This window comes from Colias eurytheme, chromosome 12, assembly GCF_061535395.1.
Source record: "Colias eurytheme isolate Ceu_HAF_F1 chromosome 12, ilColEury1 Martin Lab GWU primary, whole genome shotgun sequence".
Classification (NCBI taxonomy): domain Eukaryota; kingdom Metazoa; phylum Arthropoda; class Insecta; order Lepidoptera; family Pieridae; genus Colias; species Colias eurytheme.
The window spans coordinates 5,433,859-5,454,760 of NC_142991.1; the positions used below are offsets into that span (position 1 = coordinate 5,433,859).

The 20,902-nt window shown below is 32.4% G+C and overlaps 1 protein-coding gene across 1 annotated transcript in view; it reads left to right on the forward strand.

Annotated features, from left to right (window-relative positions):
• unc-13-4A (BAI1 associated protein 3) overlaps positions 1-20,902 on the forward strand; it is a 56,708-nt gene that overhangs the window by 17,105 nt on the left and 18,701 nt on the right. The window contains exons 4-12 of the mRNA XM_090108198.1: positions 3,620-3,845; positions 5,479-5,657; positions 7,158-7,321; positions 11,142-11,380; positions 14,023-14,235; positions 14,429-14,512; positions 15,684-15,848; positions 16,267-16,318; positions 20,799-20,895. Coding sequence (XP_089964324.1) covers positions 3,620-3,845; positions 5,479-5,657; positions 7,158-7,321; positions 11,142-11,380; positions 14,023-14,235; positions 14,429-14,512; positions 15,684-15,848; positions 16,267-16,318; positions 20,799-20,895 — 1,419 coding nt within the window. The remainder of the gene's footprint in view (positions 1-3,619; positions 3,846-5,478; positions 5,658-7,157; positions 7,322-11,141; positions 11,381-14,022; positions 14,236-14,428; positions 14,513-15,683; positions 15,849-16,266; positions 16,319-20,798; positions 20,896-20,902) is intronic.

The window sequence follows — 20,902 nt, forward strand, 5'->3', positions numbered from 1 at the left end:
AACATAAATGAAGATAAAATACGTAGAATTTGGTAATTGTAGTTTTAAATTACAAGCCGAATACTGTCATCAAATACCTACTATGACTTTTATCAATTTGAATAAAATAACTTAAACGGATAGTTTTTATCTGTAGAAATTATTTCTAGAACTTAATTATTATTTTATTATATGAAGCATAAAACTAACTCATAGAGCGAGCAGCTTCGCGAAGCAAAGAAGTTATAGCTTGCATATGTGGACGTGGATCGGTCGACAAAAATTACAGCACCCGTCATTTTCCTAACGTTTCAAAATTAGTTGAAAATTAACTGCAATGATTACGCAGTACGCAGGTGTACCTATTATCATGCCTATTGTTTAAACATAAAGATATTTGAATGAGCAAATTTTCCACAGATCAATAAATATTGACGTAGGTATCTTTCTTGTCCGTGATAAAGGCTTTGTCTCCAATTAGTCGGTACAAGTGGGACGTAGCCCGAGATGCCAATTTAAGAGGATTCTGTTGTTACTGCCCACATACGTAGTTTGTTGTTGTTGTACGGCATTGATGCCAATTTCACTTCTGTTATTGGTCACTGGAGATTAAGCTTGTTCAAACTTTGTTTATGACGCAATACAAATGAAACAATTTTTTATATATTTATTTTATATTTTTACATGGAAAATATCCAACTTCTATTTTTACGCGGAAAATTTGCTGGTCAATCATATAAACTGTTATAGAAATGATGTCGCATTGCAAATGTCTATTGATTAGGTAATTATTTTGAAATTAAATATGGTAGTCTTATTATTTTTCAAACTAGGGAGGTAAGTATGTTAAATATAAATCATAGCAAATATAGTATTGAAAACAAGAATCAACGTAAATAACCAATAATAGGGAATCGACTGATTGAGTTTATTGAAAATCCGTATCTACAATTATTCATTCCAATTTGATTCAATGTCGATTAATTGGAAATTTATTACATTACAAGCGATAAAAAGACAAAGGCGGAATTATTTTATCAGACATTCGAGGTATTGTAAATATAAGACTGATGAAGGTCTCTGATGATGAACGGTCAAATTTTGATGATGGAATATATATTAAAGTTTTTTAAGAATTAAAGTTTGTATCTATTTGTATCTAAGTAAAATAGTTTTAATATTTTAATTGTATCTTAAAATGCTATATAAATTAATTAAAATCCTAAGTTTGGTTTTAAATTCAAAATGAATTCCATGTCCGTCTCCGTATAATGAAACTTAAAGATTTAATGTCAAGAACATCTGGACGTAAACTTTGTTCCTTGAGCTAAAGGGTGGAAAATTATAAAGCCAAGGATTTATCTACAAAACCACTCAACTAATAACAATTATTATATGAAGCAATATACATATTATGTATGTACTTACAAAAAGTAAGCTTTATTAATTAATTAATGTTTTGATGTCACGTTTATAGATAACCATTGCATAGGTAATATTTCCGGATTTACCTGTTTGAGATGAGTTATATATTAATTTATAATTAGTTTAAACAATGCATTATATCTTCTACAATGTATTCACAGAATTGGATTTAATACTTTCTAACAATTATATGTAGTTTAAATAAGACGAGTTAACAGAACGAATTATTATGATTCCAAATTATGTTCTAGGTCTATAAAACGTAATGAATATAATATCGTAGAGACGTAGAATATAAAGTTCAATTAGACATATAACATGTATCGTACTTACATGTTTCCGGCAAAGTACACAATACTCCTCGTCATGAATTCTATAGAAAACCGACTTGGGTTTTGGCAATATAGAAAATCTAGTTTATCTTTCATCAACTGTTATCTATTTATTGCTCATTGTGAGAGTTTTCTGTTGTTGCTAAACTTGTATTAAAGCTCATAGAAGCTCAAATATAAATTAATATATTTGAATTAGCTGTTTACACATACCTATCACAGTAAGAATTAAAGTGATAAGTAATTCTAACACAATATTGTATTTTGTACGTTTTATATTTACATTTATTGACTGTTGTGGAGAAAATATTATAATTATTAAAAACCTTCAGAAGACTCTTTGAACATTCACACTATCCAGACTAAAATTTTTGCTAATAATATAGTTTTAAGTATGAAAGTGTGTGCTTTGACAGACTTTGACAGAGGTATTACATATATTATGTTTCAATGATCCATCACATTTCTAATATTACTCCTACTATAATTATTGATTGATTTATTTCAGAGTGCTGTAATTTAATGACAAAGTAATTTCCAAATAGAAACTACCGATCAACTAGTTTTCTTATATACTAAATGACTTGATAACTACTCAAGTAATTTGTTTACTTCACTTCTTAATCATTTTCTTGAAACTTTATCCATCGGGGAAAGTAATGTACCTCCATCTTATTTGTTTTACTTGTTGAGTAAATAGCAACTCGTCTTATATGTTCAAAGTTCAACAAAAGTCTATATATGTATAACTTCCAAATGATCTTATTTAAGTACACTTGCAGGTTTTGCTTTATATATTTTGAAACAAAATATACGAAGTGTGATTCGAGCCTAACTTACAGTAAGTATATTATTAAAAATTTGTAAACGTAAACAGTGTCGGAAACAGGGCTTTCAAACAAAATTTCCACACAAGAGTTAAGCTGTTTTGACAGCTTCACTGCATAGTTTCACTACACTGGAAAGTTTTTTGAGCTGTTGAATAACTAACTCAGTCTAACTGAATCATAGAACACGTTTTCCTGCTAAATTTGAAAATATATAATAAATTAAATAAAAAAAAAAAAACAGGACTATAATAAATTATCTCTATAAACTATCAAGTAGGTCATCTTAGCAAGTATATATCCATACTAATATTATAAATGCGAAAGTAACTCTGTCTGTCTGTCTGTTACTCAATCACGCCTAAACTACTGAACCAATTTGCATGAAATTTGGTATGGAGATATTTTGATACCCGAGAAAGGACACAGGCTACCTTTTATTGCGAAATATGTACCACGGGCGAAGCCGGGGCGGACCTCTAGTATAATATAAAATGTTACTACAATATATCTACAAAGTTTTTACCAATTCTGTTTATTGTATAAGATGAATAGGCAACAATATTATTTTATTCTTTTGAGTTTTACCTTTAAAGTTATAACGGATCATGAATAGATATCCGTTCCTTATGTTAAGTTTTGTTTGACCTGAATATTATTGTAATATAAATCACGCAGCTTATAATTGCATCTAGATTCCAGGAATCCTCCATTTCATTTCTACTTCTGTAATCTATAAATAACATTTCCTACTTAAAATAATCTACCTTCTCCAAATCGATGAGCTCTCTACCCCCAGATTCGCCTCCGTGGTCATAGGAAATTACCGAGGGAAAGGAAATTAAATATTTCACCACGCTGAAAAGTACCTAATACATCTCTCCTTCTAGAGTCTAGACTCTTCTGCGTGTAAAAGAAAGACTAACCCACTTTCTCGTTTATAATCTTAAGTACAACACTAGTATGCATATTGTTCCATTCTATAGTACATAGTATAAAGTATAGTAAGGGCTTAAACAACGGGTTAAATCGTTACCTTTGTACTGTATTGTTCAGGGTTCAGCGATCCGTATTGCATGTTGGGTATCCAACCGGCGTCGCTGCCCGCTTCCCCGAGGGCTTCAGAGGACGAGGGTCGCAAACACGGCTTCCGCTTGAGTTTCAAACGCCGTGACGGACGTCAACAGCGCGACAGTTTGGGCAGGCTGCCAGCCCGGTACATTCGCGCCACAAGTGTGCGACCTCACACCCTGTCGCCCAAATGGAATGAAACGTTCAAATTGTAAGTCGTTTATTATGTTCAATGTTGGTACTTTCATTTGTTTTTGTTCGCGTTATATTCCGTATTAATTATTTACAAATGTAGGTACGTATTCTCAATTGATAAAAATCATTAATCTACCCTCAAAAAAAAAATTGAAATATTAACACATATTTTCTAATTCAGTACATTAAAATACGATCATGTTATGTAATTAGGTACTGACGAAATAATAAAATATTCATTGGATAAAAGTAATAATATAGTTTGTATAGAACTAAATAAGATTATTTCTTCGAATACGAATATCGAGAAAATTGTCAGTAGTAGTGGTGCTATTCTAGGAACTTCGTCGCCATAATAAGGTGGATGATTAATGTCTACCTTTCATAATTTATTAACAGTAACGTAGGCACTATAAATGCGACATGATACTGTGAAATGGCAGATATAGTACATACAATAAATCACACAATAAATAGACCGTCATAAAGTAGTTCATAATAAATTAATTTTATTCTACGGGATTTTAACATTATTTCCACACTATGTTACCAAAAAAATATTTATTGTTATTCAATATGCATTTTCTGATACATCGACAACCGCTATTAATACAAAGATAAAAATGTCCTAAAACCGAGAGGATTTAAGCAAATTATAATTCAAAAAGTTTAACCTAATTTGCTAATATATTTATTTGTCATTTAGGTGTGTGTACAAGTGTGACCTCCTAAATAAGAGTTATATCTCAATTCAAAATAATTTAATTTTGTTTAATAAAAAAGGAACATAACGATTTAGGACATCCAGTGGTTAATACAAAGGGTAACTTATTACAATGCAAATTAGTAGAGAGCAGACACAGGTGAGAGCCGTAAAAACACGTAAAAGTGTCGAATTTACACGCGGGCCATTCCAGTTAATTAATTTTTAATTACTTAATGTTAATGGTTATTTAACAATTGAAATATTATTACAGTTTGAGGTAGGAAAGAGATTATATATCACAAAGTCATGGAATGGTATTAGTCAAGAAGCTTATATCTAATACACTGGAGATTTCAGTATGAACATTAACTTGTAACAAGAAAATATGACGTTGAATGTCGCCTGTATGTTTTTAAAGTGAAACTTTTATTACTTACATCGTCTCAAACTTTTTGGTCTGTGTAGCGCATGTCGCGTGTATCGCGGCTGCTGAGTACCTACTCGGCAGCCGACCGTCACGCGACATGCGCTACACAAAGCAGTGTTCGGAACCGTTCGAACAGTTTCACTTTTACCGTGGTTTCATAAAACCACACAACATTTTTTTTATCCCTTTCACACCAAGGTAGTTAGTTAGGTGTGAAAGGGATAAAAAACATACAGGCGTCATTCAAGGTCATATTTTATTGTTACAAGTTAATGTTCATACTGAAATCTCCAGTGTATTAGATATAAGCTTCTTGGTATTAGTATTTATGCTATATCTTATGTTATAATATTATGTAGTGTAATAATATCAATATGAATACTGATTAAATACTTAATTATATGAATAAATTTTTCTTGTTTAATAAAGAAAATAACTACAACTTATTACATCCATGACTTTTGTAGTTATCTAAAATACACTTGCACAGATAAACACTAGTAGCTATTTTGACAGTGACATAGACGACATATCGTCGGATGTGCTGCACCTAGACATATGGGATCACGATGATGAAAGCTCCGTGCTAGATGCCGTGTCCCGTCTGAATGAGGTCCGTGGCGTCCGCGGCCTCGGCCGTTTCTTCAAGCAAGTGTGCCAAAGCGCTCGTCAAGGGAGCCAGGATGATTTTCTTGGTATGTTTCATGTTTTTATTTACGACATATGATATGTTTTATCATAATCAGTCCTATTTTAATAAAGGCAAGCTCTCAATTAATACTGGAATTGTTTAAAAGATCATAAAACGAACATAATTATAAAATTACAGCATTGAATTCACCTGATAATTATTATAAAATCAAAAAGTGAAAAAATACAAGTGTTATAATTCAACTCTCGTATTTTTTCTTATTATAACTCTCGTGTATGTTTACTTGAAAGAAATAAAATTAAACAGCCCTCTAATTAAATTAAACAATTCAATAACCTTTTTTGCACTTAGACTATAATTTACGTTATGCTTTCGTTCACGTTACAAAGCTATTAAAGGCGATAAAAGCTTGTAAATACAATTTAAATCCCAATTGCATGTGAAACGCACATAAACAGAGTCAAATTGGCCAATCTGCGTTAAAATTAATACTGAAAATATACAAGAACACCGAAATTTGTGAGTTAAGTTGATTACAGAGGGAGAAATGACTATAAAATTTACAGAATCATTTTTGTAATACCTTTGTGAGTTTTTATAATGTTACTCAATGAAAGAATACATATAACGTCGCGACAAAGTAACCAGCAGCCGCCTTTATTTAATATGTAATATTGTGTTGGTAGTAATTGGCAATAATAAGCGTTTGTTTTGGTAAAATTTTGTTATATTGTGGCAATAATAGCCGTCGTTTGTTATTATGTTCATCTATTTATACTTATTGACTTTGTTAATTAACGTATACTTTTGTTTGCCTCATTATAACAAACAATATTTTCTATAGGTATCAGGTAACTTAACAACAGGTACTTTTGTTATTATGAAAATGTGTTTTATTAGTCCTATGTAGGTCAGTATAGGTTATATTTAGATTATGTGCTAATATATTAAGTGATATTGATAGTTTTTCCATTCAATATTTACTGAAAAATAATAAGTTGTGACAATTAGATATTTAAAATTGACTTATTAGTAGTAGGTACTATTATATATTCTGTGGTATTAGTTCAAATACAAAATTTTGTGTTGATATTTTTTCATGACGAGGATCAAATTCGAGAGCGTGTACAAAAATTGGATATATCAGAATTGGTAGAGGGAAGATCTAATATTTATTTAACAGGTAAAGCGATGGTTGCGTTTGAAATTCGCGTAGAAAAGGAAATTATTTTAGCATGTTCCGACAGCAAAAGCTTTGCTGTGCAAGCTTTAAATTGTTTGTAAAAAAGATTGTACCTACATTTAAACAATTTCAACAGTATGACGATTGTAAATTACATGCAGTTAATACTAAGAAGAATAATTCTGAATTTTGTCATTACTTTACAATTTTCGTAACTAAAATCTCCGATACAATCAATGTATCGTATTTTATTAGTCAAATAAAAAGCTCATCGCTATTTTACAGTCGTAATTCCTAATTAACAAAATCTATGTATCTGGAGATTATATTTCCAAAATTTCTAACAACTGATTTTTATAGGATGTGTGAACATACCGCTACGAGAGATCCCATCTACTGGGGTAGAGGCGTGGTACAAGCTGGATGCCCGCTCCCAGCGCTCGTCAGTGCAAGGCAGGATTCGACTGCGCCTCTGGCTCTCTGCTCGTGAAGCTGGAAGACATGATGACGATAATTGGCAACAGGTAAGTAAAATAAGACCGATTTGATTGTAAATATGATTTATAAACGATGACTGGAATATTTGTACGCGCAAAACTTCTAAGTTATAAGGGACTGCACCAAATTCTAAAACCAAATTGGATATTTTTTTCTTTTATGGGTATTGCCAGAGAAAATTTTGCTTGAAAAATAAAATATATATTTTAAAGAGTAGCTGGCTTTTTACTACTAGATATGCGATTTTAACTAAAACCTATTTTTGTATATCTAAGTAATACTTAGAAACTTTATTAAAATTTAATATAATTATGAACATTATACATAAGCAAGTTAACCGCTATATTATTTGTGAATACCTAAGCTTCGAATTCAATATTAGTGGGTAGATAACTTAAAATATTACTCGCTGGATATGTAAATTACCTGTCGAGAATCTTTAATAACGAAAACTGAAACTGAAAGGGAAACAAATCGAAATAGAGTAAACGAAAACGTCTAAAAAACTTCGGTTAGTTCGGTCAGTTTTTTCATCTCTAGATACGTAGAACCGCATAGGTGTTTCAAATAGGAAAATCTGAAATGATAATGTCAAAACATTTAAAATTTTAAACATAAAATATTTTTTAAAGTGAAACTTTTATTACATCGTCTCAAACTTTTTGGTCTGTGTAGCGCATGTCGCGTGACGGTCGAACCGTACGATAATTATCGTACAAATACGATAATTTTGTGCCTAAGTTTCACTTTTACCGTGGTTTCATAAAACCACACAACTTTTTAATCAGTAATTATCTTCGTTCATAAGTTCAATAATTGATTTGTGATTATATTATTTTATTTGAATAAAGGAGGTTTTAATCTTGTTTGTAGGTATATTTAACACTGGCAACAATGTATTGTGTTTTTTTTTTAGAACGATAGACGAACATTTATATAGACTGTAGTCATGAACTAACTTTTGTCTTTTTTATATTTCTGAAATAGAAAAAAAGTTATAATTTAAAATAAATTTCGTCTAATTATTTACCTACACGAATCCGATGTGAAGATGTACCAGTGGTTGAGACTTAGAGTTCATTGCTTGTTTGTACTACTATAGAAAGTAAGTTAAACACTTTATTAATGCTTTTACAGAGTTAGATATTAATTAGTAATTGTGTGAAGATAAACGTAAAGGGTTAATAGCTATAGAGACAATAACAGCTATTGACGACACATAACAAACGATCATACAGTTTAATGGGTTTTTCCGAAAAGCCTATAAAACTTTTATGTTTTACGCAGTAGTTTAGCAGATTGCCAATATGCCTCTGAACCACCATAACCTAATGTTATTAGGTATATATCCGGTTTAATTACGTTGTTATGTGAAGCTTATTGCACACCGTGGCGTAATTAAATTTTTCATTTCAAATACCAACCTAACGTATTATGTGATATAATTACTCTCTAACTCTTTGTATTAAATATAGTATAAATAATTATTAAGCTTTCAATTAAGGTGTTTTTTTTTTCTAAATAATATCATTTTATATTCTGTTAAAGAAAACGTCAATTTCATTCATCGATTTCATTCATAAATCTATATGGTACGTAAGTAGGGAAGCCTATTAGGTATAGATACTAACGCTGCGATATTCTATTTTAAGTATTTTTTTCGTATTTTTACAAAAGGTTAAAAAAAGGAATCCATACTAATATTATAAATGCGAAAGTAACTCTGTCTGTCTGTCTGTTACTCAATCACGCCTAATTAACTACTGAACCAATTTGCATGAAATTTGGTATGGAGGTATTTTGATACCCGAGAAAGGACATAGGCTACCTTTTATTGCGAAATATGTACCACGGGCGAAGCCGGGGCGGACCTCTAGTATTGAATAAATTCAGTTGAAATGTTGAACCTCCGCGGGTCGTCTTATCATGCGTAAGGTTATGCCCGTATTTATATCGATAACACATGGCATCTTGGCTGTTATTCCCGGTATAACATATCCGCTGAGTGAACATCTTCGGCCTCGCGTAATAAGTGAGCGAGCGAGTGAAGCGGAATTGCGATTACACGATAAATCCAATTCATTCCCCTGAGGTACTTTATTCACTTTACATTCAATGGGACCGGCTCTTTTACGCTTCAAAAGTTTTCACGTTCCAGTTTCTTTTCCAGCATTTATAGATAATCCACTTATATCTCCTTTAAAATGTTTTAATGATGCCATTACCTGATTTGAATGTGATTATTAGTTGCACTTCTCGTTGGAGTTTATCACTCCTATCGAGTTTAGTGGATGTCCTTTAACTTTATATAGATAATGCTTTAGTAATACAAATTAAGCACTTAGTGTTGACTTAAACAATAGGTTGCTCAAGCAAATTTTGTCATTATGAAAGCTCCTGTTTAGCTCTCTAAACAAATCTGCATATAACTACATATTTGAAATGTTTCAGATAATTTCTTTATCAATCTACTTTATGAGAAATGAACTTGTTGTAGCCCAATCGATAGGTCGCGAATAGCGTGCTAGTATAATTCAAAGCATAATTGCCATAATAGTCTAGGTTTGCATAGGGGAACAGGTGTGATGATTCACAATCATTTTCCATATGTGCAGTACACTCATTTCTCATACATTCACATTGTGGTGAATACGAGGAAGTGAGTTCTAATTGTCTTTTACGAGGTGTAATAAATCTGTTTAAAACGAATGGGCCAAATGCTAAGGCCAAATGTACTTTAAAATCACAAAGGTGGCAAAAATTAAAAAAGTACAGGTAATATTTTTAAAGAATTTACGTACATTTTACACCTGCTATTGCAATTGAATTTTCAATGCGTTATGTTGCATTTCACGGACGTGGACGTAAGTGAACGAATTCTAACATTTAACTTTTATTACAATTGCTAGGAATTGTTCTTGTTTGTATTTCCTTGAAAGCAACATATTGTAAGGTAAATGTTTTTCTATTATTGTCTTGGAATATTATCCAAGAACATTGACTGAATTATTATTTACGTAGTATTAATTGAACAAGAACAATAGGACAATTTGTTATAAGTAATGATATCAGTTTCCTAAAAGTTTTATTATAATGAAAACACAATTACGATACTTATTTTTTTTGACAATTTAATTATGATGATACTTTATTGAATTGATATTTAAAAAAGAAGCTTAACTATATAATTTAAACCGATAGTTTTGTATTACACACTACACAGTCTTTCTATATTTGAAATTTGAAATTAGCTTTGAAATTGTGTTCGATAGAGTTGATTTGCATTGCAGTTGTTTTACATAGATACCATCGCATCAAATTTCCCGGGTGATGGCGTACTTGATACCCAATATCATATTCCTGGTATATTCATATCCGCTTTGCATACGAACCAAAGATCAAACCTTTAGTATATTTGCTTCGTCTAAATGGTCTGAAATTCATATACTACGAGTATTAGTTGCAAATTGCAATATACCTGGAAATCATGAATATAGGCTACACGTGCTTTGAAGGTTTAGCATGTAATCTGATACTTACCGTAATATCACAAATTATCGGGTAATATTGTGAGTTTTTGTACACTTTGTAGTTCATTAGACCGGGATTAAAAAAATACACGATTTAGATAAAACAACATAGTTACATATACAAACATATTAGTTCGTTTCATGCATTTTACTAATTTAATGTATAATATTATACCTTGCTAAAATTCGAATTACCGATGAACAGGATTTAAAACCACTTACAGTATTGTTAAATAACGTAATCACAAATTAATTTTTGTTAGGGCTCTGAATAAGTGAATATAATTTTATATAATAATTATATATATTGTCAAAGGTACGCCAACACGAGCGCCTCTTCGGAGTTCTCCTAGCGCATGAGGTGGAGACAGCGTCCAACGCTCCCAGTGAAGGTGCTGAGAGCGACAGCCATGCTTGGGAGGGCGACTTGTGCGGCGCAGCTCAGACGCTGCTGCATCAACATGCTGTGCAGGGCGACTTGAGCCCGCTGCAAGCTGCTATCGCACGCTTTGCTGCTGCCTGCCGGCTTAATAGCGATGCACCGTTAGACCCAAAGTAAGTTTATGGAAGAACATGAAAGTCACTTTTTGTTTTATGTATTGCATTGTCTACGGATTTTTTCTATGTATATGTGTGTTATTTTCACAAAAGAAAACTGATCAGTTCAAAACGCGAATCTAAAAATGTAATAGGAGGTCAATCACATACATACATTTTAGGTATAATAGCGCTTAGCGAAATCTATAATAATAATTTAGTGCCTAAACGCCTAGCAATTTCCGTAATTGATTGTTAGTAATCAATCATTTAATTGGTATTGATTAGGTTGCTGTTGAAACTGTGGAATAAAATTGTTTAACGTTACAAACTTCATTAAGAACTTAATTATAAATTTTCTGCATATTGACCAACAACAAAATTACTTTCACGGATTTAAAGCCGTACAATTTCATACATCAGGAAGCAATATGTTTATTACAAACTTCATACAATTTTCAGCAGATCGCCGTGAGGTAAATTAATTAATTATGGGTCGATCTGAATATCCATTAATTGAATCAGGAGAATAAATGCACGTCCGATAGAGTAACTTTGTTCTCGTAGATTGCATTACTGGTGACGTAAAGCCATCTGCAATACAATTTCCTGGGAGTAATTAATCGAACGGAACACGTAAAGGAACGTTGCATCTGTTTTTGACGCGCTATTAAAACCTCAGTAAAGGTAAATGGTTGCTGTGGCTTTACATACACGTGGGTAGAGAGCGCTCCATTAGACACGACCCTTTGAAAAAATTATTTACAGCGCACGTAATTAAGTTACGGTTTAGTTTTTTTTCCTATTTGCTGAACGTGAAAACTTTATACCACGCTGTATTGTATGAAGACAAAATATAGTGTGTTTATATTATCTGTCCTTATATTGACACAGTTAACAAAGTTTTGTTGACTTTGATATAAATCTGGAGTTTCGAAGTTCCTCTCCAGGTGTTAGTAATTACGAGGCCATAACTGACTTAAACTTGTGATGCTTTTAACTATTATTCCGACGCTTAAACAAGACAACATGATCATAGACATGTTAGGTAATGTACCGGTTATATCTTATACATCTTCTTATATATAAAAATGAATCGCAAAATGTGTTGGTAAGCGCATAACTCGAGAACGGCTGAACCGATTTCAATAATTCTTTTTTTATTATATTCCTTGAAGTACGAGGATGGTTCTTATGTAGAGAAAACGTAAATATGTACCACGGGCGAAGCCGGGGCGGACCGCTAGTCTTATATATAAAAATGAATCGCAAAATGTGTTGGTAAGCGCATAACTCGAGAACGGCTGAACCGATTTCGATAATTCTTTTTTTATTATATTCCTTGAAGTACGAGGATGGTTCTTATGTAGAGAAAACGTAAATATGTACCACGGGCGAAGCCGGGGCGGACCGCTAGTTATATATAAAAATGAATCGCAAAATGTGTTGGTAAGCGCATAACTCGAGAACGGCTGAACCGATTTCGATAATTCTTTTTTTATTATATTCCTTGAAGTACGAGGATGGTTTTTATGTAGAGAAAACGTAAATATGTACCACGGGCGAAGCCGGGGCGGACCGCTAGTAATATATAAAATTCTCGTGTCACAATGTTAGTCTGCATACTCCTCCGAAACGGGTGGACCGATTCTCATGAAATTTTCTGTGCATATCGGGTAAGTCTGAGAATCGGCCAACATCTATTTTTATTATATGTACCACGGGCGAAGCCGGGGCGGGCCGCTAGTAATATAATATAATTCTACATTGTGGTATAGGTTCGTTATTTTGTTTTTAAAATTTAAAGGCACTCTATGGCATTAAATGGTGAAATGTATGATGTAAATAAACATTTCAAAATAACAAACATAATAATATTTACAATTGCCAATTTATTTTATGCATACATTTTGTGGTTAAGCAATTGGCATTCCAGAGTAAATAACACCTTCCGCACACAGAGCTCATCAAAATTTAATTACAGATGTTTTGCCAACCTCAAATTATTTATAATATATTGTCCAACCATTTAAACTCTCCTTTGATATAACAAGACGTATAAATGTAATATTATATTTCAAGAGTGGATAGCAGAACATTTTTTAATATTTTTTGCAAAAAATACCAATAAAACCTATGTATATCAATGAAATCTGTTGCAAAAATGTTAGTCAGACTTAGAAGAAAGCTCTTTTGCCCAAGCTCCATGCGAATGAAGTCACAGGTTCTATTATTCTTGAAATAATTTGTGCATATGCGCCTTTGTTCAGATAAGAACACTATACCTAATATGTCTCTGTGTCCAATTCAATAGAGATACTTTCCTGTTGTTTTGCGTGAAAGACTGAGAAACATCGCTAAATCCATACATTCTTACAAATTCGCTCTTACAATATTGAAGATAGTATTACAGTATTATTATTGTTTGTGGTAGTACTATTGTTAGATACTGTCCGGGGTTTTCAATGAGTACACACCAACTTAGTATTAAACTGTTTATTACTTATTACACTGTACGCGTATCCTTTATACTTGATGGTTTGCATACATTAATGCCGCCATCTTTAAATCGACTTAAAACATAAACGTCTCAATCTTTCGGAAATAGTCGTTCATTTACAAAATGAAACACATTTACAAAATGCAATATTATCACTCAGGTACATGTTCAAACTGCTAAACGAACTAGAGCGCGCATGGTGCGCTAGCGAGGCGCTACTAGGGGGCGGTAGTGGGGACGCGGGTGCGTGTGCGTCGCGCGACGAAGAGCGCTGGCTCGCGGACTGCTTCGGGGAGTTTGTGGAGCGCGCATTGCACCAATTGCGACTCCATAGGGACTTGTATCCCGTGCTGCATCATCTCAGCTTGAACAAGTATGTTTTTTTTAGTTTATACAATGAAAATAGATTTTTAATATTATACTTTACATTAATTAATTTGTACTGGCGTATCTCGTCTAAGAATAATTATAATAAAATCAATAGAATTTTGTTTTCTTCGTTTTCAGAGTCGATAGTAAGTTCAGTTTATAGCTTTTATAGTTATGTATTGTAATTCGTTTAACAGGTTGGAATATCTTCTGAGATGTTTAAATCAGCTGTCACAGATGAAAGCTTTCTGGAGGTGCTGTCCGTTCAGTAAGGAAATGCGGTAAGATATTAAGTTGAATTCTGAACATAAATTGTGCAATTAACTAGATGTGCTCCGCGTATTAGCAGTCTATTTTTCTCGTTTGGAACAAAAGTACCTAGGTATTATTTCAATTCGAACCAGCAGTTCCTGAGATTAGCCCAATAAAGTACACAAACCAACTCTGCAGCTTTAATACCTATGCCGACACACAAATTATATGAGTGGATGCGGGTTGACATAATTAAAATATTAAATAATATTGTATCTTCATAGGAAACCCTTAAAAGTACAATGAATAATTAAGGAAAGATGAGACGAATCCATAATACCGCAATTAATCGGATCCAAAGGTACAAACTTTATCTTAATTAATATTTATCTCGGCATCGTAGATAAGATATGACTGAGAGAGATTTTTTGGATTATCCCGCTTCTCTTTTAGTAGGTATATATTCATAATATATTTCGCAGTTTTAAATCCAGAATTGCAAAGCACTAAGTATTAAATATTTATTTGAATGTAGGTATTCATTTATTTGGATATAAATAAACCTATCAGCATTTCAATCCATGCGGATTAGTGGGTTGATGGAGTCGCTGCTATGAACATTATTTTGTTATTGGTTGTCATAAACTCGATTTACAATAAATTTAAACCAAAGAATTACATAACATTCATAATGCGTATAAAAATAACAGAAAGGTCACACCAACATATTTAAAATAGAAGGAAAAACACTGCGGAAACTACATAGAAAGGTTTATTGGATGGCAGAAAGTATCGCAACTCTCGACGCGTTATTTACTGATCGTAATGGCGTCGATACAATAACGACCAGAGGTTGCGGACTGGAGGTATAAATAGATTTAAAGCTCTTCATACCTAAATTAGAAAAGTTTCCCTTTGATTAACTTCAACATAATTGTGGTTAGCACATAATATTTTAAACATAAAGGTTTAAGTGAGACACATTTAGTATAAGTGGTAACCCTAAGAAAAGTTTTCGGACATGTACGCTATTTAACACTGTTAGCAGTGTTTAGGGGCGATCCCTTACAGACAGTAATGAAGTGAACACATGTTGTTTATTCAATTGAAGACACTTAGCTCCATGAGTCCCGAGAATTATTCTGTAATACAAATAATTAACAAATTCCTATGTAAAAATGTCTCAATTCTTTAATAAAGGAGCGAAATAGTGGCATCGCTGCGGAAAGGTACAGCGGAGTGGTACGAAGCGTTGTGCGCTCAAGACACTGAGTCAGAACGGGGAGAGGATCTGGTCAATCTCATCACACTAGTGCAAATTGATTTGCAGCAAGGCCTCACTTACTACCACCCCTTGTTTGAAACGTAAGTACGCTTGGCTATAAATAAGTGCATATTTTTAAGCTTCGATTCCTTGGAGGGTTACTTAGTCAGGCATTTTTATCATTACAAGTATCAGTAATTAGTTGTTTGACTATTTTTACATATTATTACCATAATTGAAACATGAAATTTAGCGGTTTGCGCGTTTGTGGAAATTCATACAGGGTTTTAGTAGCCTTTATTAGATGGTGGCTCGTGGCATTTTGCCTGGAATCTGTATTGATTGGCATTTGCTACACATCAGCATAATCAGTTTATTAGAATTGTCATATTTATATTTAGTGAATATTATCTTTTTTAGATTGAATCTTTTTTGTTATTTAATTATTTCATAACTAAGACTGTAAGATAATTTGATAGATCATAACCAGTATTGTATCGCATGTTTCTTATTTTATAGGACTAACAACGTCCCATACTTCAACGTTGTTTTTACACAGATTGATAAAATGGTAAGTTTATTGTATAATTTTAATGTTAAATACTTTGTTAAGAAGGAATGCTCTTATAATGGAATGCCATTTTACAAATGCTCGTAATGTAATTTTGGGAATGTTCGAAATATTGAAGTGATTTGTCGAAATGTCAAAAGATGCACATTGTCTTATTATGTTCATTATATAAATAATTAGTGAAATGAAAATTCCTTTGGGCAATCACCGTTAAGAATTAAGATTGCCAATTTAGGCGGAAATCGAAACTGTTAGCCCTTTATAGCGATGAAAAAGCAATCCATTATACAAGGCACTTATCCTGGAGGATTGAGATACCTATTACAAAATAAAACAAATCTCTTTTACTGTAATACGTGCAATATCAAAGGTTACTTAACAAGAAGGAAAAATAGAGCCTTTGAATATTCAAATGTAGGTAGTGTGTAAAGTAAAATAACGATAATAAACTACAAACGAAGCCTTCGGGCGTATACATATACATATACATGTTTACATATAATATAACTAACTTTATGCCAACTATAAAGTGCTCTATTTATTTTATCAATTGCGCGTCTGTTTTCATAACGGAACGGAACTGAAAAACAATTTAACGTTACAAATGACAATGACAAAAACAATATAACTTATATCAATAAGGTACAATCAATGATATTATATATAGAAACAAGAGGTAGATACGTCATCAACGCACCAAAACTGATTCCGTGAATTGGTCCTATTTGGGACCAATGCAATCAGTCAGATTGTCACCGGTTCCAGTGAGCGCATGTGCCTATAGGTACATTAAAGTTGTCGAAAATGCCTTCCTATGTGTTCAGAAAGTGCACGTATTCGTGCAAAAAAATAAAGAAAGATAAAGGAATATCATATCACAGCAAAATATATTAAATTATTACAGTTTATTAAGAGTAAAAATAACAATTTACAATTCTTTATTAATGACACTTGCTTGACACGTGTATTGAAATAATGAAAGGGATAAAACATTGCTTCAATCACTAGTGTGACAAAGCTAGCGTACACTGTGTTCAAAGATTATCATGTAGATACGATTATTGAAAATAGAACGGTTATTTTATTAATTTCGATTTGGGTAAATACTTGATTAATTTTATATTTAAATCCACACAGTGCATATAATTAACAAATATATCTATATCTATTTATTATATACAATGAAATCGTGATGGCAAAAATGTTTGTTTGCAAAAATGATGTTAAATATACCAATACATTGAAGAAAAGATTATCGCTACTGACGAAAAAAGCCTATTTGCTTTTCTGTAAATAGCTATTGAACATAAATTTTATTTGTGTTTTAGATAAAAAAGGCTTATACTTCAACCTTTCTTTTATTTCATCTAGGCACCACTATTATTATAATTATCCTACAAGTTGGAATGATGACCTTGTACGGGTTTCGGGAACTGCCTTGAAACGAATAGCGTAAGATCGGTCCTTATGGAGTTCTATAAGGAGGACTATATGCAGTATGCTCAGCAGTGATTATCGGGTGAAATGATGATGACTTAAACGAACACCACAGCTAGTAATAAATACTTAATACACTTATATCTCCAATAAAGTTTTTTATTTTTTTTTTTCATTTTAATACGACATCATAATAATCATAAAATAGTAAATGAAATTGTCACATTTATTTACTTGTGCAGGAAACCTAACATCTATAACATTGAACCTTCTGTGTCGTTTATCTATGCCAATTACCATGGCAACTATTTGTTTATTTATATTTAATTGGTGAATTCTTATGACTTTTGCTTACACCTGCGCGGAAGTGACAAACTATCTTTGTCTTTTTTATTTATATCATTTTATTAGAGCCATCTCTCTTATACAGTCTGTCAATGTAATAAATTAAATAAAATGAAAATTGTATTTGTGTGTGCCTGACACTGCATATGAAGCATTTTTTTTGGATATATTGTGAGTATATAACGTATCTATATTAGCTAGTTCAATGAAGAAACGAATCTTCAATGGCGGCCAAAGCTGACTTTGACAGATGGTAGGATCAGCAAAAAAGAAAATAAAAATAACGTAAATTGATAATTATTTTATTTATTATTTTGTTAATTATTTTAATTTGTTTGTTGACAAACTGTTTTGTTATGATATTTGTGTATTTATATGAACTATCAAATGACATATACAGAACGCAACAAAATCCCCATTAATACTCGTAGTCTCGTAATTAGCCCATAAACTGAACAACTTTCCCCAAAGAATATATTATTAAAGAAAATATTATTTACTATAGCAAATACATAATTGTCATTCTAAATATAAATGGCGAAAATGTTACAAACTAAAAAAAAAAATTAGGCTCGCCGGTACAATAATTACCCAAAACTTGGTGATATTACTGTGAAAAGTTCATATTATTTCTTGTCCATATTTTTTTTTTGCAATTTCAAGGCAATTCTCAAAACTTTAAACTCCAATATCTCAGAAACTAAGTGACTCCTCACCCCCCCCTTTGGAGGAGGGATTCCCACCACTCCCCCCTCCCCTCCCCCCCACAAAAACCTTAAATTCGAGGGTTGTATTTGTACACTTCTTCCAAAAATTATAACAGGGAAAATTAAATACATTTTACTTTACCCTATTTTTTTTTGCATACCGTACGGCCGTGTGTGAGCGAGAGGGAATGATAAGCGCCGCCATTGAAGATTCGTTTCTTTAAAGAACTGACTAATACATAAAATATCATTGGGTACAATGTGTTCAGATTCAGCTATTAAAATTTATCGAACATATCTTGAATAGAACTTGGTGTTGCGTTTTCGTGCTTATAAACGTATACTAACTTACCTTTAAATAATTACTGGCACCAAATTTGGATAACAATTTATCCGTTGTTAGATTCTGTGATTACCTATATAGCTTGTTGTATTGTTTTTCCTTATCGAAACAATAATACTGTTCCTACTCACGATACTTGTAGCCATTAATAAATGCCTTAAAAAGCCGTTAATGAGTTAAATAGCTTTTATGATTACATATTCACTTAACACGTTTATAGAAAGACGGAAATGTTGGGCTGTCTATCCTTTCAGCTACAGAGACAATGGCTTGTGTATTCCTACTCTATAATATAATTTCCATGATAATGAAGAAAACATTAATAATATTATAAAACTTACACAGTCTTATAAGATAACTTCTGAGCCCTGAGGTTAACTTAGATGTAGAGTCTCACTTCTATAAACTTTTCGGCTTTATAAATAATTCTATAAGAGAACTATAATAATAGATTATGTAGCTCAGTAAAGTTGGTGTAGCCTTTATCAAAGACAGTTTTTACGACGACGAAGCTTTGTAAGATAGCTATAAAAACAAAATAATGTAAAAACGACTGCGCACCGAGACCGTGAACGGTGTTTCTTCCAAACCATTTCCCCAACCTAAATACATATTCATTTGAACAGTATGGTTTTACATTTACAAAATATAAAGATTACAATAAAATATCCTCAAAATGTCTAAATAAAAAATACAATTTAATGTCTGTTTAATACAACAAACATCTATAAATATTATAATAATGTCGTATGAACAGTAATTATTGAGAGAAATATTTTATTTACAACTAGCGACCCGCCCCGGCTTCGCACGGGTGCAATGCTGATACTAAATACACTACAGAAAAACTGTGAACGTTGTTTAAAAAAACATAGCGGCCCGCTCCGGCTTCGCACGGGTATAAAATACACGGTAGATAGCCGGGCCGCCGGCCGGTACCGCCGCAAACGCTACGTCCCGCAATTTTTAAATCTGTAATATCTTCGAAAATATTCACTTAAATCATACGGTGTAAAGGGCCATATAGATCTATATTATATGAACAATGTATTCAAGGTATTTAATTGGTTAAGAATTAATGCTGTATTGGTTAAAAACGCATCGAAAATTAGCCATTATTTGTCGTAAAAAGTAAATGACAAAAAAAAGTTATTGTGGGTTATCCATTAGAGATAGACATATACCATCGCGGACTTTTCTGTAGACCTTTTCAATGTGTATAATACTTAGAACATTATTTTGATAAAACTCGTAGGGTTCAGCCTGCGTTTGCAATGTAAGCGGAAAAAATGTAATTTTTTACGACATCACATTAGAAACCTCAAAAATAACAGTACTTCTCCACTATTTAATGGATGTTATTATACATATAAACCTTCCTCTTGAATCACTCTATCTATTAAAAAAAACCGCATCAAAATCCGTTGCGTAGTTTCAAAGATTTAAGCGTACAAAGGGACATAGGGACATAGGGGCATAGGGACAGGGAAAGCGACTTTGTTTTATACTATGTAGTGATACATAATTGACACATTGTAGTAGTCAAGTAAGAACTTCAAGTGTTAAAAGTTCAATAACATAATAATATTAAAAAACTTATAAAGGGCAGAATTTGGTAGAATTTAAGTACTTAAACACATTACTACAGGTGTCGGAAGATGTGAAGCAATGTGTCGAGATCTGGATATCGGAGGGATGGTGTGGTGTGGCCGAAGAGGATGGTTACGATGAACACGGGAATGCGGGTAGGTA